General features: G+C 34.0%; 1 protein-coding gene across 9 annotated transcripts; it reads right to left on the bottom strand.

Annotated features, from left to right (window-relative positions):
- Positions 1 to 1,078: 1,078 nt before the first annotated feature.
- On the bottom strand, positions 1,079 to 23,667 carry LOC149551662 (uncharacterized). 9 transcript variants are annotated; one of them, XM_089787182.1, is made up of 7 exons: positions 23,540 to 23,634; positions 23,272 to 23,379; positions 2,828 to 2,968; positions 2,369 to 2,651; positions 2,121 to 2,246; positions 1,770 to 2,034; positions 1,079 to 1,455 (listed from the first exon to the last, which is right to left on the bottom strand). In XM_089787182.1, exons 3-6 carry the CDS (start codon positions 2,842 to 2,844, stop codon positions 1,789 to 1,791), a joined length of 672 nt encoding a protein of 223 aa, XP_089643308.1. In that variant the 5' UTR covers positions 2,845 to 2,968; positions 23,272 to 23,379; positions 23,540 to 23,634; the 3' UTR covers positions 1,079 to 1,455; positions 1,770 to 1,788. The 9 variants fall into 9 exon arrangements, with proteins under 9 accessions (XP_089643308.1, XP_089643309.1, XP_089643310.1 ...); XM_089787183.1 differs by lacking the exon at positions 23,540 to 23,634 and adding an exon at positions 19,403 to 19,438 and having other exon boundaries at positions 2,369 to 2,478; positions 2,824 to 2,968; positions 23,272 to 23,372; XM_089787184.1 differs by lacking the exon at positions 2,828 to 2,968 and having other exon boundaries at positions 2,369 to 2,478; positions 23,540 to 23,667.
- Positions 23,668 to 26,563: the final 2,896 nt, after the last annotated feature.

Below are 26,563 nucleotides of genomic sequence, written 5' to 3'. Positions count from 1 at the left end.
GTCCATTGTAGTTTTTCATGGTTAGGGACTTAATGTATATCCTTTTTTAACCATGGGGTTTTAGGTGCCCGGTCAAAACCTATTTTGGTGGCTGAGTTGTATTGTGTTATCTGTGTTGCCATTATCACTACTACAAAGAAGGGGTGCTAAAGACAAAAATTTAGACAAATATTTAATAAATTGTCTTCATTTGAGACAAAAAAAAAAGTTGTGTATTGTCTTAGACATGTCTTTAACCAAACATCTTAATATATTGTCTTAATCAATTGTTTTTATAAGACAATATGGAATAAAAGTAAATATGTCTTATCAAGACAATTTTCTAAGACAATATATTAAGACACTTAGTTAATGACATATCTAAGGCAATACACAACTTTATTTTTGTCTTGAATGAAGACAATTTATTAAAAATTTGTCTCAAAATTTATATTTCAAATGTAGACATTTGCATTCCACTTTCTTACATTATTTCCAACTTCTTGTTCTACAAGTTAAGATTAAAATTAAGTAAATATTATAAATGAGAAAATAACCACGCATAACTAGATTGGAAGTAACCATAAAGTCTTCTATACCAATCCACACATAACCCAGAAACCTAGTTCATCCTTCTTCTTGAAATATAACATATACGAATCACCTATAAATGCTCCTACATGAGAGAACATGTAAGCTATTCCAGTAAGTTCTCATGTTATTTATTGTTGATACATGACTCTGCTTGAGTACTCTTGTCAAGAACATAACCAGATCTGCACCAACTCCAAATGATACTAGTGTGTGAAACACTTCAGTTTCTAGTGAACTCATGTACAAGTAGCATGAATCAAATTACCATGATCTGCAAGCCTCACAACTTGTATGACCAATCAACTTATTAAAAAAATCCATAGGTTTGGATATATAAAATAGGAAAATTAGAAATAAACCCTGATCTATATCCCATAATAGGCAGTTGAGAAAAAAACACTTTGAAATAAAAGAGTGTACACAAATAAACATTGCAAAAATTAAATAGTGGACATAAAAGTAAAGAATTTAAATAAATTTCACACTATGATATTGAAACTCAACATTTCACAATAACCTCTTTATTATTGTATATTTTGCATAAGTTTACATCACCACTAATAAGTACGAAACCCTTCAACTCTTGTTCATTGAAAATTCTAATTTCAATACATATTTTTATGAAGATAACTTTAAAAAAAGTCATTTTCAGCATGCTGGAGATGTTTTCAACATGCTGGAGTTGTTTTCAACATGTTGGAGTTGTACTATTTTCAGCAAGTTGGAGCTGTACTATTTTCAACATGTTGGAGCGGTATTGTTTTCAACATCTCAAAACTGGTGTTGGTGTGTTTTCAGCATGTCAAAACTGGTGCTGGTGTGTTTTCAGCATGTCGAAGCTACAGTGTTGTCAAAATCCAATTTCTAGAATGACCCAATATCCTGAAAGAAAGATGAGCCAATAATTTTCAAATTATAACAATAATAAATTTTGTGAAGATAATGACAAGAGCAATGAAGATATAGTAGTTTTCACATGTTAACAAAACCTATTTGAAAAGAGCAGAAAACTAGTTGATAATGTCACACAAGGAAAATGGGAAAGCGAACTTCTTATAAATAAGAATGTAATAGACTTCTAAAGAAAAAATCAAGACATGAAGATTATAACAGTAAACATTACTTTTCTTATTCAAGTTCAGTAAGCAACAAAGTTATCAAAAGATAATATATTCTAGTAATTTCTTACAGCATACCTTGTTTTCAAATTGAAAATTATGCTTTATCCATCCTCTTCCTTAATGTCCTCTTTCTACGAGGTACTATTGTAATTGTGGGCATGGATTGTTCATCATATTGATCACCATCATTATTAGTGTTTCTAACTTGCTGAAATTCACAGATGGTTTCATGCTCACGTTCTAGAATGATAATTGAATCATTGTGTGCAACAAACAATTCAACGTGTTCCTCTTGCTCCGCTTCATGCTCATTATTAGATGACTTTGATTGTTGAGCTCCCTATACACAACATGGTTTAACTTATTCAAACAACATACTACCTTAAATTAAATTCTTGATGGCATAGAGTATTGTAGAGACCTTACCTCAGATTCATGAGAAGTGACTAATTCCTCTCCTTGGTCTAATAATTGTTTCCAAAGGCCTTGGGAACCATGTAGTAAGGCATACTTTAAGTCCTCCACTGAAGCGTCTTTTTTAAATTGGTGAGCCTACATAAACAAATATAACCATATTTGTAAGTTATATTGACTCATAAGATACAATAAACTAACAAGTTTACCTTAACTTTTCTATGAAATATAAATTTCTAAAGATAAAAATATACACGTACCAAGCCACCATGAATGCAGTTGTACCCACCAGACCCCAATTTATGGGATCTAATGCTAGACACCCTAGCTTGGGTTGGTTTTTTTGTATCTCTAAGGCGTCTTTTAGATCCTGCTAGTGCAAATGGACAATAACTTGGATTATTGTGTGCCTTCCTCTTAAATTTGGCATCTTTGATAAGTTCATCCCATGTTTCTTGGTTGGTGATCCAAGCTAGTCGTGGATATCTCAAATCTTTTGTCAACTTGCACCTTAAATTATCCCTTTTTGAATGAATGTATTTTCTTGCAATATCCAAAATAAATTCCTGATTAAAACTATGATTTCCAAATGCTGCTATTACATCTTTAAAAAGTTGATCTTTTTTATCATTAGCTTGCTTTCTCCAATCCATTTGGATGGTATTGCCAAATAGATGCTTTGAATGATGATAAATGAAATGAAAGAATTTCATACCCACTTCATCTTTGAAAACATTTCCTCTAAAGGATAGCAAGATTGTAACTTCTTGAGTCCCTTTTGTAGTAATTGAAGATCTCGTTGGTGTCTTGGGTATTGAGGTATATGCCACTATAGGCACATTAGTCACTTCATTCCTTTCCTGTATTTACAGTAAGATTGTAAAATGGTAGAAACTAAACCATAATATGTAACCGTTTTCAGATTTACAATAAAATTTAAGTGCATTGAAAATAAAATGATTGTTGATAAATAAGGCAGATTTCTCTTAATGAAAAACAAATTTGAAAGATGAGACAATGAACGCAAAGAAAGGAAACACAAATATTATTTGTAAATAGCACATTGCATTAAGAGGATAACAAGTCCATAAGGAAAGAGAGAAAAATCTTATGGGAAAGAAACAACAAACATTATTAGAGGATAACATATGATGAGTTAGAGGTAGTGAACTTCACATTTGAAGAAATAAGTTCATTCTAGAATGCATGGACAAAGTAAAAGTAAGACAACAATTTTAAATTATATTCATTGAAATCAAGATAGCCTAAGTAAAGTTATTCATGAACAATAAAAAGTTAGTGTATTGAAAATAACTATGAAAAAAGTATTTCAAGAAAATATAAAGTTATAGACAAGTGGTGTGTAATGATATCTACAATGGAGAAATATTAGTAAAAGAATAAAAGACTAGTGGCTTTCAATCATAGGATACAAGTTTGCAGCTATACCTTGTCAAGAGATACCATTCAAGGTTTATATCTTTCAAAGGTGTTTCAAAAATAAATTAAAAATCTTTTTGTAATAAGAATTATATATCCTAAAATTATGAAAAATAAAATATACAATTATGAATAGAAATATGAGCTACAAAAGGCTATTAAGATAATAATTCAAATAATTTTACTTGTTCAACAGAACCAAGCCTTGTGCTCCCCAAAAATGTCCTCTCACATAACTCAATTTGCTTAAGTATTTCTTTCTCATTTCAGCATTTTCAAGAGTGTCTAGTAGTAGCCTTAACATTCTTGATTGTGATTCCATAACATTCCTCAAAGAAACTTGTTCAAGTGTTGGTGTGAGAATTCTGACTAAATCCACACTTGACAGATTATTTATTAATCGTGGTTTAGTTATTATAGGAACATGAATGTCCATTTCAACTGGGATACTAGGAGCATAATGCTTGATGTAGATGATATGCTATGAGGTATTTCACTTGATGTCACTCTTGTTATGGGTATATCCAATCTAGATGTAGGGGGCATGACACATCTTGACATATCTTACAAGGTACAAATATAAATTTTCAAGTGATATAATAGGGTAGATAACAAAATAAAACCCACACAAACATATTTTAAATCTTACCTTTTGCATGACATTGGATGTCTCAGATGGCATAATGTTGGTCTTAGAATGGTTTTGACATTTGAATGTCAACACACTTAACCACTTTTCACATAGAAGCCAAGTACACTATGCATGCAGAGCTATAGTTTGAGCCAAAATTTCAACAGATGTCAAGTGACTTTAGGTGTCAAGCATTATACAGGTGCTGAGTGATATATAGGTGTTGAGTCACAATTGATGCCAAGCAAGTCAGAATGCTTCATATGCTGAGTGAGCCAGAACTATACATGTGTTGAGCAAGACAGAATGTAATTGGTGCCGAGAAAACTAGGATAGTATATGTGTCGAGCACCAATAGTCCAATATGTGTCGAGTAACACAGAATCAGCATATGAGCTTGTGCCTTCAAAAACTTAGTTGTAAACCGTTTTTGGAGTTGACATAGAAGGATTTCGAAGGATAACAAGGATAAGAATGAATCTTTTACATTTCCTATGCAATCAACATGCAACCAATCAAAAAAATGGAGACGGCATGCAACCAATGAGAAAAATGCAAGGAATGAGCGAGAATTCAAGATTCAATATGGATCGTAGATCCATACCTAACCCTAAGTCTACGAAGTCTTTATAAGAAGGCTTAGACCCCACGATTTTATGTTGCTGAAGGGAAGTCAAGGAAGTTGTTAAGCAAATAAAAAATTGCAAAACAAGAGTAAACAACAGGGGCATCATAGACTTAGTGAATCGAGCAACAATTATACATCCAGTTGACTAGAACAATACAAGGGACACGATCAAATATCAGATCTCAGAGGATCAAGATTAGAATGAGCAGATCAAGTGCCTAAATCAGCAATTGAAGATTGTAAGCAATCAAGTCAAAGATTTCTAATACTCTCTAGCCATTGTATTAGATAGTGAAAATCCTATGTTGATAGGTTAGCCTAACAGCTATTTTGTAGATCCTTTGAAGAGGTGACTAAATCCTTTAATAGAGTGACACTTCATGTAAAGTGTTTTTAAATCCTTTAACCAAGTCACTATTAACACAGTGTAAAACTTTTAGCAACGCAAGCCTTTCACAGGAAGACCATCAGAAGTGGTCAAACAATTATTGCTGCAGTGATTTTGTGGGTATCATCCCCACCCCAATTGTACCTTCTTATTCCTAGAGGGTTTCTGGGTTACCCAATTCTAGTGTCATGTGTTTATTTTATGTTCATTTAATATGTTTGTATGCATGCAATTTACTTCTAGTTATTTGTTTTAAAAAGATTTTGAAAAGGTACAAGTGTGGTACTTCTGATTCACCCCCCCCCCCTCTTAGAAGTACTATTCCCATTTGAATATTCCAACAATTGGTATCAGAGTAGAGGTTCTCATAAGGAGAAGCCTAACAACTTAGAGAAAAGGTTTGAAGATGGAAGTCTTCAAACTTGAGAAGATCATAGACAATCAGGTGATTGATGTGCACCTTGCTCTATAGAAATTGGAGGAAGCCAGAGAGGAATTGAGAAAGTCCTTAAAAAGAAGGAAGGATATAGCCATAGCTGAAAATGACATACACTACAAGGAGATTGATACCACACAAGTGTTTTTCAATGGAGATTCCAAGGAATTTGATGCAGCAATAGCAAAGTTGATGGAGAAAAACAGAGCACAAGTTGAAGAAATCATATTACTCAAGCTTGAACAAGAGTCACAAGCCATAATGCTTTGTGAAGTGACTGAACAAAAGAAGAGAGCCATTGAAGACAAGGTCATGATAGAAGATGACAAGAGAAATCTTACCAATAGACTGGAGGAGAAGACAATTGAGTTTGAAAGAATCTCAAACATGCAGCTGGACACCTTAAGTCAAATGATGAATGCTCATCATGAGCTAAACATAAAGGACATTGAGATTTCCACCTTGAGAATGCAAAATGAGCAATTGTTGAATGAATTGAAAAGAGAGGAGATAGCAAAAAGTTTCAACAAACCCAATGAGGCTATCAAGTAGTTTGAGCAACTACTAAAATCACCAAGAGCTAGTAATGATACTTCAGGACTTGGTTACACCAGCACTGAGCAAGGAGAATCATCCAAGACTGCAGAAGAAAGGAGTAAAAAAAGTAAGAACTCTAAACCTACTTGTCATTTCTGTGGTAAAAAGGGACATACCTCTAATGTATGCATTAGCAAGAACAATCATCAACATGATAAGCCTAAAAATGCAAGCTTTTGTCACAAGTGCAAAAAGCAAGGACATCAAGCACATGAATGCAGAACCAAGACCATGAGGACACCAAGATTTGAAGGTCACTGCTACAACTACAAAAATTAAGGACATAGAGCATTTGAATGCAGATCAAAGCCTATGTGGACACCTAATTAGCCTGCAAAAGGAAACAGCCATGGTCATCACTACAACTGGGATTACAACACCAGGTATAGCTGTCACTATTGTCAGGAGTATGGACACATTCCTAAAAATTGCATAAGGACACATCTTAGAGGTAATTATAGCAGATGGTTAAGTCAAACTACATGTTTCTGTTTCTTGAAAACTGGTCATATCAGCAGGAATTGCCCAACAAAGTCAAAAGCACCCAAGACAGAAGTCAACAAAGGAAAAGAGAAGGTTGATGTTGAACAAGGAAGAGGGAAAATGAACAAGACTTGGAAGAAGAAAGATTAGTGTAGCACATCAAATAGAGAGATCACTTCACCCAAGAGGTCAAGTGATCACATCTCATCCAACTAAGCAAGAATAGTTGCATGGGACTGATATACAAAGTTATATCATACATTAGTTCCAAGATAAAGAAGTACTGCCAGGAAGAAATCTGCATGAGCAAAGATGGCAAGTCAAAATTTGAAGTTTTTGCAAATACTTCTGAACTATTCTCAAACGCCGAGTAAAGCTCCAATGGATGCTGAGTTTCTAATAGCGATAGAGTTGATAGTTGAAGCCGAGTGAAATAGAAAACTAGTGGAAGCTGAGTAAACAAAATACTATGGGAGCCTACTCATGTTGAATCCTTCAAGTGTCGAGTTTATAGCTGTATGCACTAAGCATTTAATGCTAGGTTTTGACAGGTATAAAGTCGAATATTGATCATTTTTACACCATTCAAATGCAGAGCAAAGACAAGAAAAGAGTAGGAGCGATCAAACAGCAACCTTGAAGCCATTTGCATCGATCTCAACAGCAATTCAGCATACATTTCAATGATCTAAGGTATTTATCAAGTTCTGAGCTATGCAGTATTGAAGTTTTTAATATATTTGAAACCCTAGTTCAATATAATGGCTTCTAGTAGAAGAAACCCCAAAGGAAAGGAAGGTTGTTAGGTCCAATTAGTTAGTAATGAGGTAAAACAACCTAAGTTTAGGCCAATCCCAGAAGTCGCCTACAGAAATGACCCTATTGGCGAGTTATCTATTATTCCACCGAAGGTTTTCATGGTGCAAGATGTGAGAAAGTTTTATAAGTGCAAGATAGGTGCAGTCGGTGATCTTGAGATATTCCAAGCCTATGACAAACTATGTGAAAACAAAATTCTAAAGGATGAATTACAAATAGTTGAGAAAAAGGGTCTGACCAATGCCCTAGTTTACCCTACTGGTTTCAAAATTGAATGGATATGGATTGTCCTTAGCAAAATTCACAATGGATGCTTGTGGTTGGAAACAGGACCAGTAAAGATTACAAAAAGGATAGTGCATAGGGTTATGGGTTTCCCAACCCTAGATCGGCCTAAGACCTTGTGCAGTGATTCCAAAGAGATCATTGAAAGGAATACAAGAGCCAAATGGAATAAGAGGGGTATGACTATTGATACTGTAACTAATCCTCTTCTAGATTTTGTTGTGAGAGTAATATCCCACAAATTCTACCAATCTAGCAGATTGAACAGTGTGCCATGTATAGCTATTGATATAGCCTACAAACTGGTAAAGAAAGATTACATATATGATCTGTTAGAACTAATGTTGCAGCAAATAAATGAAAACCTAGGAGCAATAAAGAGATCAAAAGGTGCTCAATGCAAATTTGGTTCAGTTCTTATGTGCATATTCTTTTATGTCATGGAAGAATTTCCTTCTATTGGAAAAGTGAATTGGAACCCAAACAAAACTACAATCACACAAATCAATGAGTTCATTGATCAGATGGGTGACAATTTTGAGGCCCAAATGAAAAGCTATTTTGAGGATTTTAAGAAATCCATGAAGCAAAGGGTGAGAATACCAATTTCCCTAGTGGAAAAACATATCAATGACATATGCTTTTTGGTTGACATTGATTATACCTACATCCAAGCAGCAATACCATGAGTAAGATGGCTAAGGCCATGGGATATGAGCTTGATATAGATGAAGCCTCAGCAGCAATCACAGGATTGCTTGCAGAAGAGATAGATAAGGAGGCTCCTCACTTTGGCACATATGATGTTGTCAAATCCAAAGTCAAAACTAAATTGAAGATAGCCTCTATAATTAAGAGGAAAGATAAATTAGCAAAGAAGATAAAGAAGAAACTTGGGGCACATATTGAAGAAGCAGGTGTTGAAGAAGAAGAAGAAGAAGAAGAAGAAGGAGAGAGTGAAGAAGAAGAAGAGCAAGGGCAAGGCCAAATGGAGTTGACCCAAGGCTTAGCAGAAGACAAAGAGGAAGGTGTTGAGGAAGAAGAAGCCAAGGAAGCACCTACACTAGCCGAGAAAAAGAAAATAAAGACTAAAACTCAGCCTCCAACTCAGCCCAAACCCAAGAAGGTCACTAAGCTTGCACAAGTCAGGCCAGCACCAGCAACAAGGGCTACTACAAGGGCATCCACACAAAAGGCCAAGGAACAAACAAAAAAGAAGAAGAAGGCCAGTGAATAGACTGATGAAGTGCCAAAGAAAATAAGAAAGTATGTGGCACAACCAAACACAGATGATGAGGAAAGAACATATTCAGAGGATCTCAGTCAATTCAGAGTGGTAAGTCATCCTCCCAAATCTGCCTTAAACAAAATTTGTGAAAATGTTAGGAATGCAAATTTGAATGATCTAAAAAGTCTTGATTTCAACAAGTTAAGTAGAGAAGAACAAAATAGATTAGAGGAATCAATATATGCCATGATGGCTGAATTTAATAATACACCTCTGGAGCTAGACAATACCATGCCTAGAGAGCTATATGAGATAATTGAAAATAAATGGCATTATTGTTTGAAAATGGAAAAGGAGATTAGAGAATCTACCTTAGCACAAGTGATGATTGACCTTACAAGAGGTCAAATAACAAAGGCTAATAAGAAACATGATGGAAAATTTGCACCTAAATATAGAGCCTTCAACATCCTTCAAAACAAGATTGAGGATGTAGTAAATAAATCCACACAATTGTGGAAAATAATTTACAAAATAACTGATGACAAGGAAAAGGAAGCAAATATGGTAGAGGCCAGTACCAAGGAAAAGAAAACAGAAGCAAAGAAAGGAGAGGAAAAGAAGCAAGAGGAAGAGAAGGAAGCAACAATAAAAGTAGATGAAGAAAAGAAGAAAGAGGAGGAAGATAAGAAAATTAAGGAGGACAAAGAAAAAGGTGAGGAGGAAGAAACACAAAAGGAAGAAGATATGGTAACAACTGAACAGCAGCAAGAAGAGGAACAAAGTGTGCAAGACACACAAATGCCACCTCCTAGCCCTCCACATGTAACCATCACACCTCCAAACACAATCATTATTAAGGATGTTCCTGACAATTCAGCTCAGAACATCAATCCCCTAATTGTAGAGGATCTCTCCAAGATCCTTCACCAATCCACTCTTCAGGCATAGTTCTGCACAAGCCCTATATTAGTGAGTGTAGATGAGCTACAAAAGGTAGTAGCTGAACCAAAACGAGACGAGGTGAAACCACAAGAACCACCTTTCACCTATACAGCTACTAGCACTAAAAATTTGATGCTTCCACCACCTATAACAACAAGTGATACTTTATAGAAGCCAAGCACAGAAGAAGGGAAGTCTAATGAGAAGGAGGATATATCAAAGGAAAAGGAGTAGGCTGCTATTCAAACATTGGTAGAGCTACCAAAGACATGCACTCCTACAAAGACCCTTTAGAAGCCAAGCATTGAAGCCATACCTTTGTAAATCTCAACACCAGGCTTGAGCTCAACTAGAGTGGCCAGGGTACTTCACTATAGAGACCCTAAGCTAGATGAAGACATAGTCATACCTACCTATGACTCAAAGACCATCACCATCGATCATATCACAGAAATGCAAGATGCTTTAAACAAAAGGAAGAGGCATGAAATACTCAGAAAAGAGTATAAACACAAGCAAGCACTACATGAGATTAAGGACATCTTTATGGATGCCTTCAGCTTGCAGTCACCAGATGAAGCAAAGCCCATAATAGAACAACTATCTGATATAGTTGACCAAGTGACTAGTGAAGACCAAGATACAAATGTTAAACTTATGGAATAGTCTGAAAGGAAATTTCAGGTGAAGGTGAATGAGAAAATATCAAGTTGTATAGCACTTGAACAAGTAGAATTGGCCAAGAAAATTGACAAGGTCAAACCTGTACTTGAGAACATTTTCTCATTGTACAAAAAGTTGTGTGATTTCTCCAACTTCACACAAGAGACAAATCAAAGGATATTGAGCTTGGAGAGAAATTTGAAGATTTCTAGCATGCAATTGCCAAGGGATCCAGCTCAAAGTGAGAAGCATTTTGCCTAATCGCTTCACACTCAAAGAGAGTTGGTTGCATTAGCAAGTCAAAAGGCCAATATAAAGGCCAAATTACTGTAGATTCAATCTTCTATAACCCCACATTTGGAGGTCCTCCACAAATAGCAAGTCTATGCTGAAACTATCTTAAAGAAAGATCATAATCTTTCTACATTAGATGGACGTGTACATCTTGTTGTAGAGACTGCCATCTAGCACAAGTCACTAGACATTGCTTTGGAGAATTGCGATGCAGCTCTGAAAATAATAATAGAGGTAAACAACACATTTTTGGCAAAATATGGTATTACTCCTTAGAACCCTTTGACATAAGTATCAAAAAGGGGGCGATAGATATAATGTTTTAGGGAAGAAATACTAATATGGAAGATATGACTAAGGGGGAGATAAGTCATAATGTGTAAATAATATGGGGGAGAAATAATGTTTTGGGGGAGATATGAATAAAATAGCACATTAGTACATATTACAGATACAAGGCAAAGAATATCAGGCACATTCAGCACAGAATTTTGGTTGCAAAGAATGTAAAGGCACAATCAGCTCATGGGGAGTAACAAGGTATTTTGAACAAATTTTGAAATTTTGTACATATGCAGAATAGATTGGATAGGGTACTCATAAGGATAGATGAATAATGTTTAGTTAAGTGTTTTTGACACTCATGTCAAAGGGGGAGATTGTTGGTCTTAGAATGGTTTTGACATTTGAGTGTCAACACACTTAACCACTTTTCACATAGAAGCCGAGTACACTATGTATGCTGAGCTATAGTTTGTGTCGGCCCAGAATTCCAACAGGTGTCAAGTGACTTTAGGTGTCGAGCATTATACTGGTGCCGAGTGATATATAGGTGTCGAGTCATAGTTGATGTCGAGCAAGTCAGAATGCTTCATATGTCGAGTGAGCCAAAACTATACGTGTGTCAAGCAAGATAGAATGTAATAGGTGTCGAGCAAACTAGGATAGTATATGTGCCGAGCACCAACAGTTCGGTATGTGCCGAGTAACACAGAATTAGCATATGAGTTTGTGCCTCCACAAACTCAGTTGTAAACTGTTTTTAGAACTGACATAGAAGGATTTTGAAAGATAACAAGGATAAGAACGAATCTTTTACATTTCCTATGCAATTAGCATGCAACCAATCAGAAAAATGGAGAAGGCATCCAACCAATGAGAAAAATGCAAGGAATGAGTGAGAATTCAAGATTCAATATGGATCATAGATCCATACCTAACCCTAAGTCTACGAAGTCTTTATAAGAAGGCTTAGACCCCACGATTTTATGTTGCTGGAGGGAAGTCAAGGAAGTTGCTAAACAAATAGAAAATTGTAGAACAAGAGTAAACAACAGGGGCATCATAGACTTAGTGAATCGAGTAGCAATTATACATCTAGTTGACCAGAACAGTACAAGGGACACGATCAGATATCAGATCTCAAAGGATCCAGATTAGAATGAACAGATCAAGTGCCTGAAATCAGCAATTGCAGATTGTAAGCAATCAGGTCAAAGATTCCTAATACTCTCTACCCATTATATTAGATAATGAAAATCCTATGTTGATAGGTTAGCCTAACTACTATTTTGTAGATCCTTTGAAGTGGTGACTAAACCCTTTAACAAGGTGACACTTCATGTAAAGTGTTTTAAAATCCTTTAACCAGGTCACTATTGACACAGTATAAAGCTTTTAATAAGGTAGGCCTTTCACAGGGTAGACCATCAAAAGTGGTCAAACAATTATCGTTGCAGTGATTTTGTGGGTATCATCCCCACCCCAGTTTTACCTTCTTATTCCTGGAGGGTTTCTAGGTTACCAAATTTTGGTGTCATGTGTTTACTTGCATGTTTTTATTTTATGTTCATTTAATATGTTTATATGCATGTAGTTTTACTTTCAGTTATTTATTTTAAAATGATTTTGAAAAGGTACAAGTGTGGTACTTCTGATTTACCCCCCCTCTCAAAAGTACTCTTCCCATTTGAATATTCCAACACATAATCAAATCTTTCATGCTAACCAGTTCTGTCCTTTGTGGAGCTACTCTAGAAGTATCCTGTGGTAAGGGAATAAATATTAACATAATATGAAAGGTCAAATAAGATAATTAAGCACAAAAAAACTAGATGAAATCTTACTTTTGGCATAGTATTAGAAGTAATAAAGGGCATAATAGGGGTTTGAACAACTTTAGAGATGGCTTGCATTCCACAAACATAAATTAACATGATATAATCTAAAACATAAAATTATTAAACCTATTAAAGATCATTTTCAAACTTACCTCATGAACCATCATAGTAATGTTTTTCCCTTGCCCATTCCTTAACATTTCAACTAGAGCATTTAAGATCATTGGGTCCCCTACACTAGATTTGGGAGAACCCATTGGTACATCCTTAAAGAAACACATAATGAAAAAGTATTGATAAGAGAAAATATATCAAGTGGTGTGGTTAATATCATTAATCCGAAAGAGGCCAAATGATGCTATAAATAATGGCCTCTAAACCCAATAACCCTCCACAACCTAATGGTTAGCCAGTAACAAAATATAAGTATCTTTTCTACACTAAACTATAGCATAATTACATTGCTCTTAGGAATTTTCTCAAGAAACTCCTATTCACTTCCATTGGAAATTTTCACAAGATTTTATTCACATTTTAATTACAAAGACCCCAAAGCCATATGAACTTAAAACACCCTTTCAACTAATGCATTAAAAGAGTAGAAGATTATTGAACATTGATATCTATTTAGACATATGAACAATGCCTTAACAACATCCAAAACAAAAATAGAAGATAATACACCCCACAAAACTTCAAATGCATTCATAACAACATTAAGTCATAAAAAAACTTAATAACAAAATAAATTAAGCAACATTGATAAACAATGATTTTTACAAGGTCAACAAAACAATGAGTAATAGAAAATGATCAACAACATAGGTATTATAATTAACAATAATTTTATAAGCTTCAATATCATTTCAAGAGCATGACTACAACTAAATTTATTGTAAAAGATCAAAAAAATGATCAAAGACTTCGCATGATGATTAAAATAGAGGGTGTTGTTATGAATATTGCAATGAATTGATATTATAAACATACACAAACAAAATTATAACATTAATATAACTTAAGTTATATTATGTATCGTGTACATTAAAAACCACAATACTAAACCTACTAATTTTTGAATAAATATTTGTGAAACCTCACATCAATCTTAAGGTGAACATGAAGATCAAAGAATCTCATCCTCATTTGAGATTTCATTATCTGATGGAATATATTCCCCATCATTAATGGGACCTAAATCCACAAATAAATTAATACTATCATTTTATTTGTCATCTTTATGGACTTCATGTCCATTTGATTGTTCATGTCCTCCAAAAACTTCAATAAATTCATCATGATCTTCATCTTGGTCATATGCATAATTGGCAATAAAACTATCATAATCTCGATCTTGGTCATCTATGTCTTCAAGAGGGGCATCTGCATCTTCAAGAAAATCATGGTCCTCTATATCTTGAACAAATGTTACTCTTCGCCCTCTTAGATCATAGTCAATTACAAATGACCATCCAGGTTGTTCTAAATTTGGAATAAGAAATATTTGTTCACATTGATTGGGAAACACATAAGGTTCAAAAGTCACTTCAAACCTAGAAGTATTGATCATATTGAATCCATTTTCATGAAATAAGATAGTTTTTTCTTCACCCACTTTAATAAGCTTATACCATTCAACATGAAAAATAACTTTCTTGAAAGACATAAAATCTAGCTCTATAATATCCTCCAATACTCCATAATATTGAAGTGTGCTTGTAATTGGTTGTCTATCATTTGCATGTGATGATATTCTACCTCAAACGATGTTGAAATTTCACAATCATAAGTTTGTCTCTTTTCATCAACTTTTCTAATCCGAAAATGATGACCATAATTCCACATTCCTTTGTAATATGTTACTTATAAGATATAAATATTAGCTAATTAGATTCAATAATACAAAAGTTAAAATAATATGCGTTAAAAATCTCTAACATGTTAATATATATTATCAGCTCCCCATTTACAGATCCTTTAATGAAATTTAGTTGTTGTGTTGTCACTCTATTCTTCCTTTTGGTTGCCTCGTGTTCAATATTAGCCTTTAGCCAATTCCATGAGCATCTCTTTGGCCATTTTCTTTTATGGTTTGCAATTAGTTGTCGAGCAGTATTTCGACCATGTTTATTGTATATGTTAGCCCATGCCTTTTCATCCTCAAATTTCTTTTGTTCAGTGTACTTCTCCATCCATTCCAACATAAAGTTAGAATTGTATGCAATATACAAATGCAATGCTCCCACTCCTTAGCATCTACAATGAAAACTAGAATTTGTTAAATGAATCAATAATTGTTTGAAGCCATGTACTCTAATATTTAAGATAAAATTAACTATTTTAATTATTTTTTCATATCTTTGATCCTCTTTGAAGTCCCTTGACCCTCTAATTTTTCTCCTTCAAATGATTGAGGTTGGTTATAATTCCATAATCGCGGGGCTTCAAGGTGCAATTGAGGTAAGTACTCACTCAAATGGACCATTGCTTGGAAAACCATATACCCCTCAACCATGGACCCTTCAGGTCAAGCTTTTTGTGTAACAAATTGCTTTAAAACCTTCATATATCTCTCCACAAGCCACATTGTTCGAATATGAATAGGACCACACAACTCAATCTCTTCTACTAGGTGTATAAGGTAGTGCTCTTGAGAATTGAAAAAACTTGGAGGGAAGCACATTTGTATATCGCACATCAAAAGTGAAATATTCCTCTTCCTATACTTCAAGTCATCCTGATGTATCTCTTTAGATGAGACCCCCCTACAAGTATTAAAATGTATTACTATAAAGATTTATGATATATTGAAAACTAAAATGTGAACTCATATAAATGCATAAGAAATGATGAACTTCAAATGACAAGAGTCATCTATAAGTATACATGATTGATACAAATTACCTCAAATATTTGGATAATTTATAAACAGCTGATGTTACATCACAGTCAAAAGTGCTTGGTATTGCTACAGGCAACACATAATGCATGGCCATTGATGAATTTCTATGTTAAAATATGTATGAACTGATCTTATTACTCGAACATACAACTTTCTTATTATATTTCTTATAATTGTAATGTGCTAAAAAGTAACCTTTATCCAATTGTGCCAATCATGTGTTTTAAGACCTGACAACTCTGATCCATCTCTTGTGAATAAGTTTCTCAATGTCGCACCAAAGCCAGAAAGAAATCTTATTCTTTTCATTGTATCAATGATGTTTTCTTTCTCCTTTGATGTAACAGTCCATGGAGCATGAGCATATGAGTTATCTTCTTGTAACCACATGTTTGACATGATATTGGCAACTTGTAGGTCCTTTTGTAACTTTATTTATGCTTCAAAATTATTTCCATTTAGATGTTTCCACAAACACTCTGCCACATTTTTTCCAATATGCATTGTATCAAATAGGTGGGCTATTGGTAAGTTCTCATAATATTCTAATTTGTAGAAAATCGAGAGTCTTTTCATTCCTAGTGGAAAGCCTGCCCCTTCTTTTTTGTCATACAATGCTTTCCACCTAGAAGGGTTCATCCTCCTTGGCTTCCTCATTTCCACTTCCTTTCCATTGAACTTATTTTTCTCATGCACTCGATAGTGATGATTTTGTGGTAAAAATTGTCTATACTCATCATACACAATTTTATTGAGATCTTTTGACTTTCTATATAGGAGTTTCTGCCTGCATGATGGACAACCATGTTTCCCCTTTGTTTGTAGCCCTAAAATAAGAATAGAGACCATAGTTACTAAATGGCACAATGAAAAAAATAATTTAAAAATATAATTTATCATATATTACCGCAACAAATAGAGAGCCCTGGAGCATCATGAATTGTCCAGATAAGTATCGCCTGAAAGAGGAAGTTTCTATCATTGATTGATCTTGATACATCATACATATTTATGCCATCCCATAATTCACGAAGCTTGTCAATGAGGGGCTCCATGTATACATCCATATCTTTTACTTGATACTTCCCTAAGTAAACAAAAGGTTTATTAGACTTTAACAAAAATTGAAACATTTATATATAATGTTAAAGAAGACATTGAATTCATATATTCTCATACCTGGTATGATAAGAGACAACATTGCATGCTCCTTTTTCATTGCCATCCAAGGGGGAAGATTGTTGTTAATAATTAAAACTGGCCAAATAGAATATGTTTTTCTAAGATCTCCAAAAGGATTGACACCATCCATTGCTAGTGAAATTCTTGCATTCCTTGGCTCATTTTTGAAGTGTGGCCATTTTTCATCAATCTCTTTCCAATATTTGCTATCTACCAAGCCATACGCATGACACCATCTTGGCTCCTCCCTTTCTCATGATAATCCATATATTTTGCCAACTCCTTGCATTTGAACATCCTCTCAAACCTTGGCTTTAGTGGAATGTCTTAATACTTTATAAGGAACCTTCTTGGATACTTGGTCTTGACGACACCTACGTATGTGACACACTAGGCATTGTTGCAAGTTTGCATTCCTTCCATAGTACAATATATGATCATTTGGGCATGCATCATATACATTGTATTCCATTCCAATATATTTCATTATGGAAGATACTTCTCTATGAGAATGGGGCAACTTATTGCCCTTTGGAAGTATTTTTTTGGCCAAAAGCCTACATGATACACCAAATAATTTTTGTTAGTACACAAAACACTAAAACATTTAAAAACATCTAGAGAATTAACTTATAAGAATATCAAACCCTACCTTAAAATATCAGTAAAGCATGTGTTTGACAATCCATGTGTAATCTTCAAGTTCATCAACAACATAAGTGTTTCCAATGTGGAAGCATCTGCATTTGGGAAAAGAGGCATCTTAGCGAGTTGTGTTATGGGTGAATCAATACCTTCTTTAGAAGATGTATAGAAGTCTTGGATAAATTCATTCACACCAGACTCATTTATCTGTGAAGTGGTTTCATCCATAAATGTGTTTTCTTTGTCATCTTTTGATTGACTATCATCAATGATATCCATTGGTTCTTCAACAACATTGGGAGTTGGAAGCGGCTTTTCATTAGTAAATCCATTGATATGATCAATAATGTATTCAATAGTATACAGAGTATTTATTATAAGAATACTAATATATTAAGTATAATGTACCTCTTCTATAAAAACTCCATATTTCAATCTATGGATATCAACAAGTCGTCACTTCTTTAGTTTCCTATTTTAGCATCTTTTACAAGTGCAATATATCTTTTCATTGAAGTATTCATTTGTACCTAGAGCAAGTCTTGGTGTCTGCTCATTTGAATATTCGGATGATGATAATGCAATTTCCTGAATCAACCATGTGCTATCAACAAAAAGTGTAGAACTCTTAACTAAATACTTTATATGAATCTAGAACTTTTGTTAAAGATGGTCTTAGATACTTTGTGTGCTCTATGTTAAGTACAAAAGGTTCACTTATTATTATTTTTTAATTTTGAGTTTGAACATTATTTTATTGGTGTATTGGTTGATACAAAAAAAATGGAGCACACTTGTGGGATGCCATTGCAAGATAGATAAGTTTATTGGAGTATTGTTGTAGGAAAGGCTAGGATGGTAGAATGTTGTTGCAAGATTAATACGGATAGGCTTTTTCTTTGGCAATTCTCCCTTTTATCCTCTTTATATACGTATTTTTTATAAGAGATAAATATTTTAATATCCACAATTGGAGTTGTTTCATGGTCTCATGTTCCATTTTTTCTTTTATTATGGCTTCTTGGCCTCAACCATATGCCAGAGTGAAAATGACTTACTAACTAGTTTGATACCTAACAAGCTTATATGATTAACTTCATAACTTTTGCCCTAAATTAACATTTATCAAAGCTAAGAACATCAGATTGAATGACATCAACTTCGTTGACTGGTACAAAATTATGATTTTGTAATGAAAAATATAAAGGCTCTCCAAAAAGGGGGGGCTAATCAGTTGCTCAAAAATAAAGTATGAAGTGATAAAAAAATGTTTATAAAAAAACTTATAGGTGGTTGTTTCTCAAAAACTTTCTAACAAATTGAACAAATCTTACTACTATTACACTTAAATTTAAGCCAAATTTTCTTTTGCCTTGTGTTTTATAGTGCAAAGATGTGGTGATTATACACGAAGTTGTCTAACCTTGTACTTAGTTTTGCTCTTTGTCAAGTATGTTGTATGGAATTGTTTAGGCATCATTTCTATCATAAGGATCTTGAATTAAATTAATTGATCAACTTGATTATTTCTATACATAAATCATATTTTAGAGTTATTTTCATTGAATTAATTGATATTATAGGTACAAAAAATAGAAACATAAATACCTGGTTTGTCATTTCATATGGACGCCAAGAATATACCTAATAGAAATATTTTTTTAAAGTTTGTTAATGTCGATTATTAGCATTACAAAATTAGTTATATAATTATATTAAAACATGCAACCCACAAAAGTTAGAACTCACTCGAAATAGCCAAAATAGTTGTTCTAGCATTACTGTCAAATAATATCAATCGGCATTCTCAAAACCTAGTACAGTAATTTCATAGTGTTAGTACTAAAACAATGTTAATGTTAATATTCACATAAGACATAATGCCACTATCATATTTTGGGTGTAGAATTCAGGCAATTGCAGGGTATACAGAGGGGAAAATAATAGTTTGCTAGAACAAACAAGTACTCTAAACATGGAGTCCAGATCTTCAATTGGGTTGACCTCAAAAAATTTGATTGTCCCTATGTGATTTCTAATGAAGCAGAGCCTACAACTTTGTGGAACTGATTTGACTAAAAGAATGGTTAGAATACTAGTTGAAGAGTATCGAGGGTGGTGTTTGAACACTTAAAATTTTATTTTCTCATTTCATGGAAGTCCTATGGCATTTAGTATTTTTGTAAACCTCAGCGACCGGAAAATCTTATTTGTGTAATAGCCTCAAAAAGGCATTGTAGACTTTGGAGGGTTGTAAGGGGAAACATTATGTACTAGGAGAGTGGTGTATGGATTTTAAAGCATTGATTGGAAAATGAAATTCTCAAAAAGAGTATCACAACTATAAAAGGAGTAGAGTTTGATTTTTGTGGGGCTCTATCATAATTACTTTCCAAATTGCAACCTTCCACAAAGTGAATAGCAGAATAACATAAGGTAAAAAGGATAAGTACTGACTAGGCAGCATGAAAACAAGAAAAAACAACCTTTTGAAGACTCTTCATGTCACTAGATCACCTATTCTAACACTCGACTTTATGATGTATTTTAATCCTAAAAGTGAGCACCACATCTTTTTTTTAACTTTTGGAAATTTGTATGAAGTAAAAAGGGAACACCAGGAATGAGCAAGAGTGACATGGAAGACTAACCTGCTGAGAGGATATTAAAAGGGTTGATAAGGGGTCATGTAAACACCAACTTCAAGGATGAGAATAAAACTCTTTGCCAAATAACAAGGGTCCCAGCTTTATCTTCAGCCTATTCCATTGAGATATAAAATTGTAGTAAAGATATCAAAGACTTTAGCAATAGTCTGTTGCCCCTACTGATCTGAAAGGAAGCAATTTAACAAAAAAGATAGTTACCCTCATCATTTAGTATAAGTTACCCATGTTACTCAACTCCTTGGAGGATAATTTCATTTCTATTAAGGTTGTGCATGGATTATTTTCATTTCCAGCAGTTTATAACTGGCAATTCTTTTCAGATATTCACTTGCTATAATTCCAGTCTAAATTTTATGACAACTGTTGTGAGAATTTATGTATTATTGAAGGAAAATTTGCAGCAGTTGTTAACTATAAAATGGGTTCAATGGTTAATCAACTGAATGAGTAAATAACTGTGAGTTCAAGAAAAAGGCTTAATTTGGTAGGGACATCATAGAGAAATGGTATTATTGTTTACATAAGCATATAAAATGTGAAGAGTTCATAGAAAATACTAGGGGTACATGGGGAGTGGTTGAATCAATATTTTGAACTTTTAAAAACATAATACATATAAAACATAAAGTGAGAAAACATCAAGACACACGTAAAATTTCATATGAAAAATGATTTTGGGTTTAAAAATATGACACAGAATAACTCTCATTAACAAAATGGCCACCAACTCAGATTATGTACCTGAGCACCAACTGTCGAGAAAGCACCAACTCTGATCAGCTGAGGCACCAACCTCAGTTCAAGTGCCAACTCAAATGTAAAACCCAATATAATTATTTAGAACATACTCAGCACTCAAAAAATGAATAGTAGCAGCTCTGAAGCATCTAACTTCTTATCAATCATTCAAAATATGCCCAAAACCATTTCTGATACAATATACTCAGCTCAAAACTTCTCAACTTCAAAAATTGCAGCTCAACTCAAACATAATACTGCCCGCTCTCATAAATCGAACATCAATTAAAAATCAAATTTTGATACATTGACCAAACAACAAATGGTTTCTCTAACCTCTGTATATTTACTTCAGCATTCAAAAATTGCACCCACAAGGTTGATTCAATATCTCCATGCTCAGTCGCTTGGTATCTAACCTCACCTTAGTGTAATCATTTTAAATTGAAAAATGCTACATAGTAAAAAAAAAATGTCCAGTTATAGCAATGACTAGATTTTCCACTCTCCTTCGTTGCTTACTATATGTATTTTATGCACCATCAACTATATTAATTAAATACCCCGCATTCCCCCCCCCCCATTTAATCAATCCGGAACAGAGTACAGTCTTAATTGTAGAAATCAAACAACAACACACAAGCAAACTTTCATTCTAATGTATGGTATGAATACAAATGGATTAATAAGGCATGGTGGTGCATTTCACATGAGTTTTGAATAAGTTTTGTGCAGGTTTTAAAGTGTTTTAATCCTTTTAGACGTGACTGTCCCTGAACAGTGAGTAGGGACACAATCCAGAAAAAATGCAGTCCAAAGCGGGGTACATCTCTCCCAACTCAACCGTTGGATCATTCTAATTTTGAGATATGTTAGAGACAACCTAAGTACGCACATCCTCACCGGAGGAATTTTGAAGATAATGTTTCTTTCAAAAGTTATGTGTTACTCTTTACGGGTCTATGCAAGGGGCAGTGACAGGGCAGTTTGTGAGGAATTTCCTTCATGACTGTGTTGAGGGAGTTTTGTGAAGGGATTAGGTATTGTGTTGGGATAAGAGGAAACTAGTGATTGGTTGAGAGATATGAAGATGTGTTTAGTGATGTAGAGTGGGTGGTGGCACTACAAACCATTTGAGCACTCGGATTGGTGGAGGTTGTAGTGGATCAAAGAAAATGATCCTTGTGGAGATCTAGTTGATGTGTGTGAAGAATATTCATGAAGTCCCTCATCCTTTGTAGAATGAAGACCACCATACCACCTCTGCATCATCTAGGTTGCATTCTAGATTTGTCTCTATTCAGAAAAGAGAAGATTGAAAGCAACACCTTGAAAATATCAATGCAAGACTCCATTATTTGTTTAAGATGTCAAGGCAGATACACACAATGCTATTTATGTTTGGATGGTAAACCTTGGTCTTAAATGCATCCGTTAGAGGCTTGAATGGACACTTAGGAGGAAAGTGGATTGTCGCGAGAAATACACCTCATGAATAGGGCATTCAAGAGGAACCATTATAGCGATTTTCCAATGAAACATAAAACTGCTACTAGACCGGTGTTGCACAAAGTGGGCAGATCCTTGTGGAGATCCTTCAATTCCATGAGAATTCACTAAGAAGTCATGATTATCCTTCACTAGCAGTGCCAATAGGGAGATCCTAGCATAGTAGACGATGAGGGCAGGGACAGAGGAAGAGCGACAGAGAAATAAGAATACAAATGGTAGGTGAGAGGCAGAGGAAAGGAAAAGGAAGGATTCAAACCCCCTTTTACAATTGCATACGCTATCCCTTTCATTTTTTAATAGAAAGTTGTTAAAATCAAAGCCTTTTAATACCCACAAAATTACCAATGATTGGTAGGGTTTGGTGCTGCATGTGTGGAGATTACACAAGGGCCCGTCGCCTTGCTAAGAAAATGATATGTTGATATTCTTCAAAGGGAAAATTATTGGACCATTAATCACGGCATGTAGATTTTTCAACAGTTTTTTTATTTTTCTTAATACCCAAATCAGAGGGACACGGATATTCATGAGCCATTTCAAGAACAGTAATATAGTTACCTGGAAATGTATCGTTCAGTGTGTAAATCATTAGCATTTCTCCATCTGAGCCCTGATTTCCAAACTTCCAGGCTCAAAGACAAACATAGCCAACAAGACCCTTCTCACCTGCACATAAACATTATCAAACACGAATGAGTTAAGCATTCAATAATAAAATAAGCGATATTTAAGAGAAACAACTATAGTATTACCTAATTAAAAAACCCTTTTAACAAATCTCAAAACATTATCCATTCTCTCAACAAGAGATTGAAAATTCTCTCACATTATGGCTATCAGGATGTGGTCATTCGTCTATATGTTGAAACTACATTTCCTCGCCTTCCCTCTGCCCTTCCTGCTTGCCGCCTGCACCGCGTGAAAGTGAAAATGCATGCCAAAATGCATGTCCCTTTTTCATGTCTAACAAAAAAATGATTTTTTTTTGTCTCTATCTTAAATGTAAGACAATTAAAAAATAATAATAATTTGTAACTTTAAAAAATTAAAATAATATATATGTTTTAAAGACAAAATGTTAATTTCGTCTAAAACAAATGTCTAAAAACACCCTTATATGCAGTAGTGTATGGTCACCTTGTTCTGGTTGGTGACCTGTTTCACCTTTGGTCTGTAGTTTAGTTTGAGTTGGTCTACATTGAATATTCTTCGATTTGTAATAGGATTTCAGGCACCCTTCAAAATCTGTTTTCCTTAATCAAAAACTAATAACCACAACATCTATATTAACAATAAAAATGATATTTATAAAATATGTTTTTATAAAATATACCTTTTCCTTTCATGGTGATGGGCCCACGTCTTGTCCGTTGTCTTCGTTACTTCACATCAACCCTTTGTTCTAACTTTTTTTTCATGTTGGAATTATGAGCTCCCAAGAAATCCTTTGACCGAGCATTGATTTACATTTAGTTGCTAAATCATAGGTGTCAATTGTATATGGTGTCATTTGTTCAACATCAATATTATCGTTCTTTACAATTTATTTAGTTTTTAACTTATAATCTAATTGTCGTAACACAAAAAGATCTTTTGAGACTCATCAAAGTCGAGAATGTCCTTCTATTTTCTGACTATCGTGACACATGTAGTGATGTTAGTCGCCTCGAATGTGCCCTTTCGCATACTGTAATCGAAGCCTCTTGTAACAGTTACTAAGCTATAATGTTACATTGCCTTCGTTGTCTCAACAACCGCATGAAGACTCTTCAGATATCGACAATGACCTATGTTAGGTGTACCTTCTCATTGTTCGATGGTTTTCACAGGGCCATGTTGATAGGAGGGATCATCATTTATATTCCAAAGGCTATCCACGTAGGATGAGTAAAAGAGTTTAATTTTTCTTATTTCGCAGGTCTCTCTTCCCTCATTAAATTATTCGCAAATAACATTTATACCTTCCTTGGTAACAGATATATTCCTTGATGACCAATAACGGTTCATACCTCCAATGTGTTTGAATCATGTTGTCTTCTCGAGACCCAGTTCTCAATACTCTAGTTAATATTATATCTCCTCCTCAATGGATGACTGTGGAAAAAACTAGCGAAACAATGTCCAAGTGAATGTGTTCTTCAAGCCAGCGAATCTGATTTTCGCACACCTCGCAGCAATGAAGACTCTGTAGTTGAATAGACTATGTATCTTGTCTATTTAATCGTTGTTTATATCCTCATGTTTTTGTCATCCGTGTTAAACATAGAATGTTCAAATAATAATGGGAATGAACCATGTGTAGTGCTTCTTTCCAGCTGTGACGTGAACCCATATAAATAACATCACTTCTTCTATACCAGGCATGGAAGATTTGACATTAGAAACGTGTGATCTTGATTTTGGGGGTTGCTTTGTTTGCTATTCTAATACAGATTCTATTGTCATGGTTATTGTTTTCATCTCTTAATGATCATCCACCCAAGCTTTGCGCTAATACCATGTTTGTTTTTAGAGGTCAACTACAAATGCATTCGCATTGCCATGTTTTTGGTATATGTTTCCAAATGGTAGTGACCTCTTGTATATATAAGAAAGTGAGTAAAGAATAGACATGTCCCTTCATGGGACATGTATGTTCATTAACATAATTACAATATTTTAATTTTATATATATATATATGCTACAATTTATTCGAGTGAAGCTACAAAACATTAACACCATTTCCTCAAATCGTCTCTTATCCCTCCTTAAGGATCTACTTGTTGCTCTAGCACCACCTGATGCAAAGGTGTGTGGTGGGTAACAAAACTTCTATGGATTTATAGGGAAAATACAAGGTTCATTCAATAGACCTAATCGCACCTAAATGGCTTCAAGAGGTTAAAACTCAAATTATCACTTACCTAATGCCCCAAACAACTTGAACCACTTGTTTGTTCCTAATATGAAGTGTTTTGGCATGTTTTAGGCTTCTAGGTAGGGCCATGATTGGTTTCAATCTGTTCTAATTGATTGGTTTAGGCTCCTCCATGTCTTTGTTGTTCTTCAATGCTTCCTTGTATTTAAAAGGTCATCTTATATCTACAAACACAATAACTTATAATAGGGAACAAAAATAATCATTATACTAAAATTCACCAAATCTAGTGAATTGATTTTATTAATAATATTTCTTGTATATCTCTAGCAATCTAAATATAATAATTCAGCAAATATACAACAACAATTTTTATACTATAGGTTTTTAAAATTTAAAATAGCACTACTGAAAAATATTTTTTTCATTAACATTTGTGTTCTTATATTTTCACTTCCATGATTTTTTTAGAGTTCCTTGTTTATTTGAAGTTAAAAACAGTTGCAAGGTCAAATCCCTCGTACACACTTGTATTAGTTGTCATTATTATAAAATTGGTTTCATAGTTTGCTAGACAATTCTTTTATCAAAGTGTGTATTAGTTGTCATTATTATAAAATTGGTTTCATAGTTTGCTAGACAATTTTTTCTAGGTTCTAAAATAGAAGTCATTGTGTGCTAGAATTGACTTTATTTCTAGATGTTAACATATTGTTTGAAAATGCCATGAATTGCTAATATGAAATTGAATGTCAATTTGCATTTGCATGTAGAATGTTTTAAAAAAATCATTCTTTTATTTGGTTGAAATTATATGGTCATTAGGAACTTTTGTAAACTTGTAATGGAAGCAATTATAAACTAGTCATTACCAAGTTTAATTAAGGTAAACAAAGGCCAAGTTTGATTAAGGTAAAATAGAGATTTTTAAATTGTCCAAACCTTTACAAAGAAGTAGGAAAGAAAGCAACAAAGACTGGCTTAGAAGCAGC

The sequence above is a fragment of the Cupressus sempervirens genome, chromosome 6 (genome assembly GCF_028749045.1).
Source record: "Cupressus sempervirens isolate cs-2001-9-10 chromosome 6, ASM2874904v1, whole genome shotgun sequence".
Classification (NCBI taxonomy): Eukaryota; Viridiplantae; Streptophyta; class Pinopsida; order Cupressales; family Cupressaceae; genus Cupressus; species Cupressus sempervirens.
This window is presented reverse-complemented; position numbering and strand designations above follow the sequence as displayed.

What these genes read in the sequence shown, in the direction of transcription:
- LOC149551662 (XM_089787176.1), bottom strand. An exon ending in ACTGCATTCATGGTGGCTTG is followed by an intron (nt 2,247 to 2,368) that starts GTACGTGTATAT and finishes TTGTTTATGTAG; the next exon opens with GCTCACCAATTTAAAAAAGA. An exon ending in TCACTTCTCATGAATCTGAG is followed by an intron (nt 2,035 to 2,120) that starts GTAAGGTCTCTA and finishes TGTTGTGTATAG; the next exon opens with GGAGCTCAACAATCAAAGTC.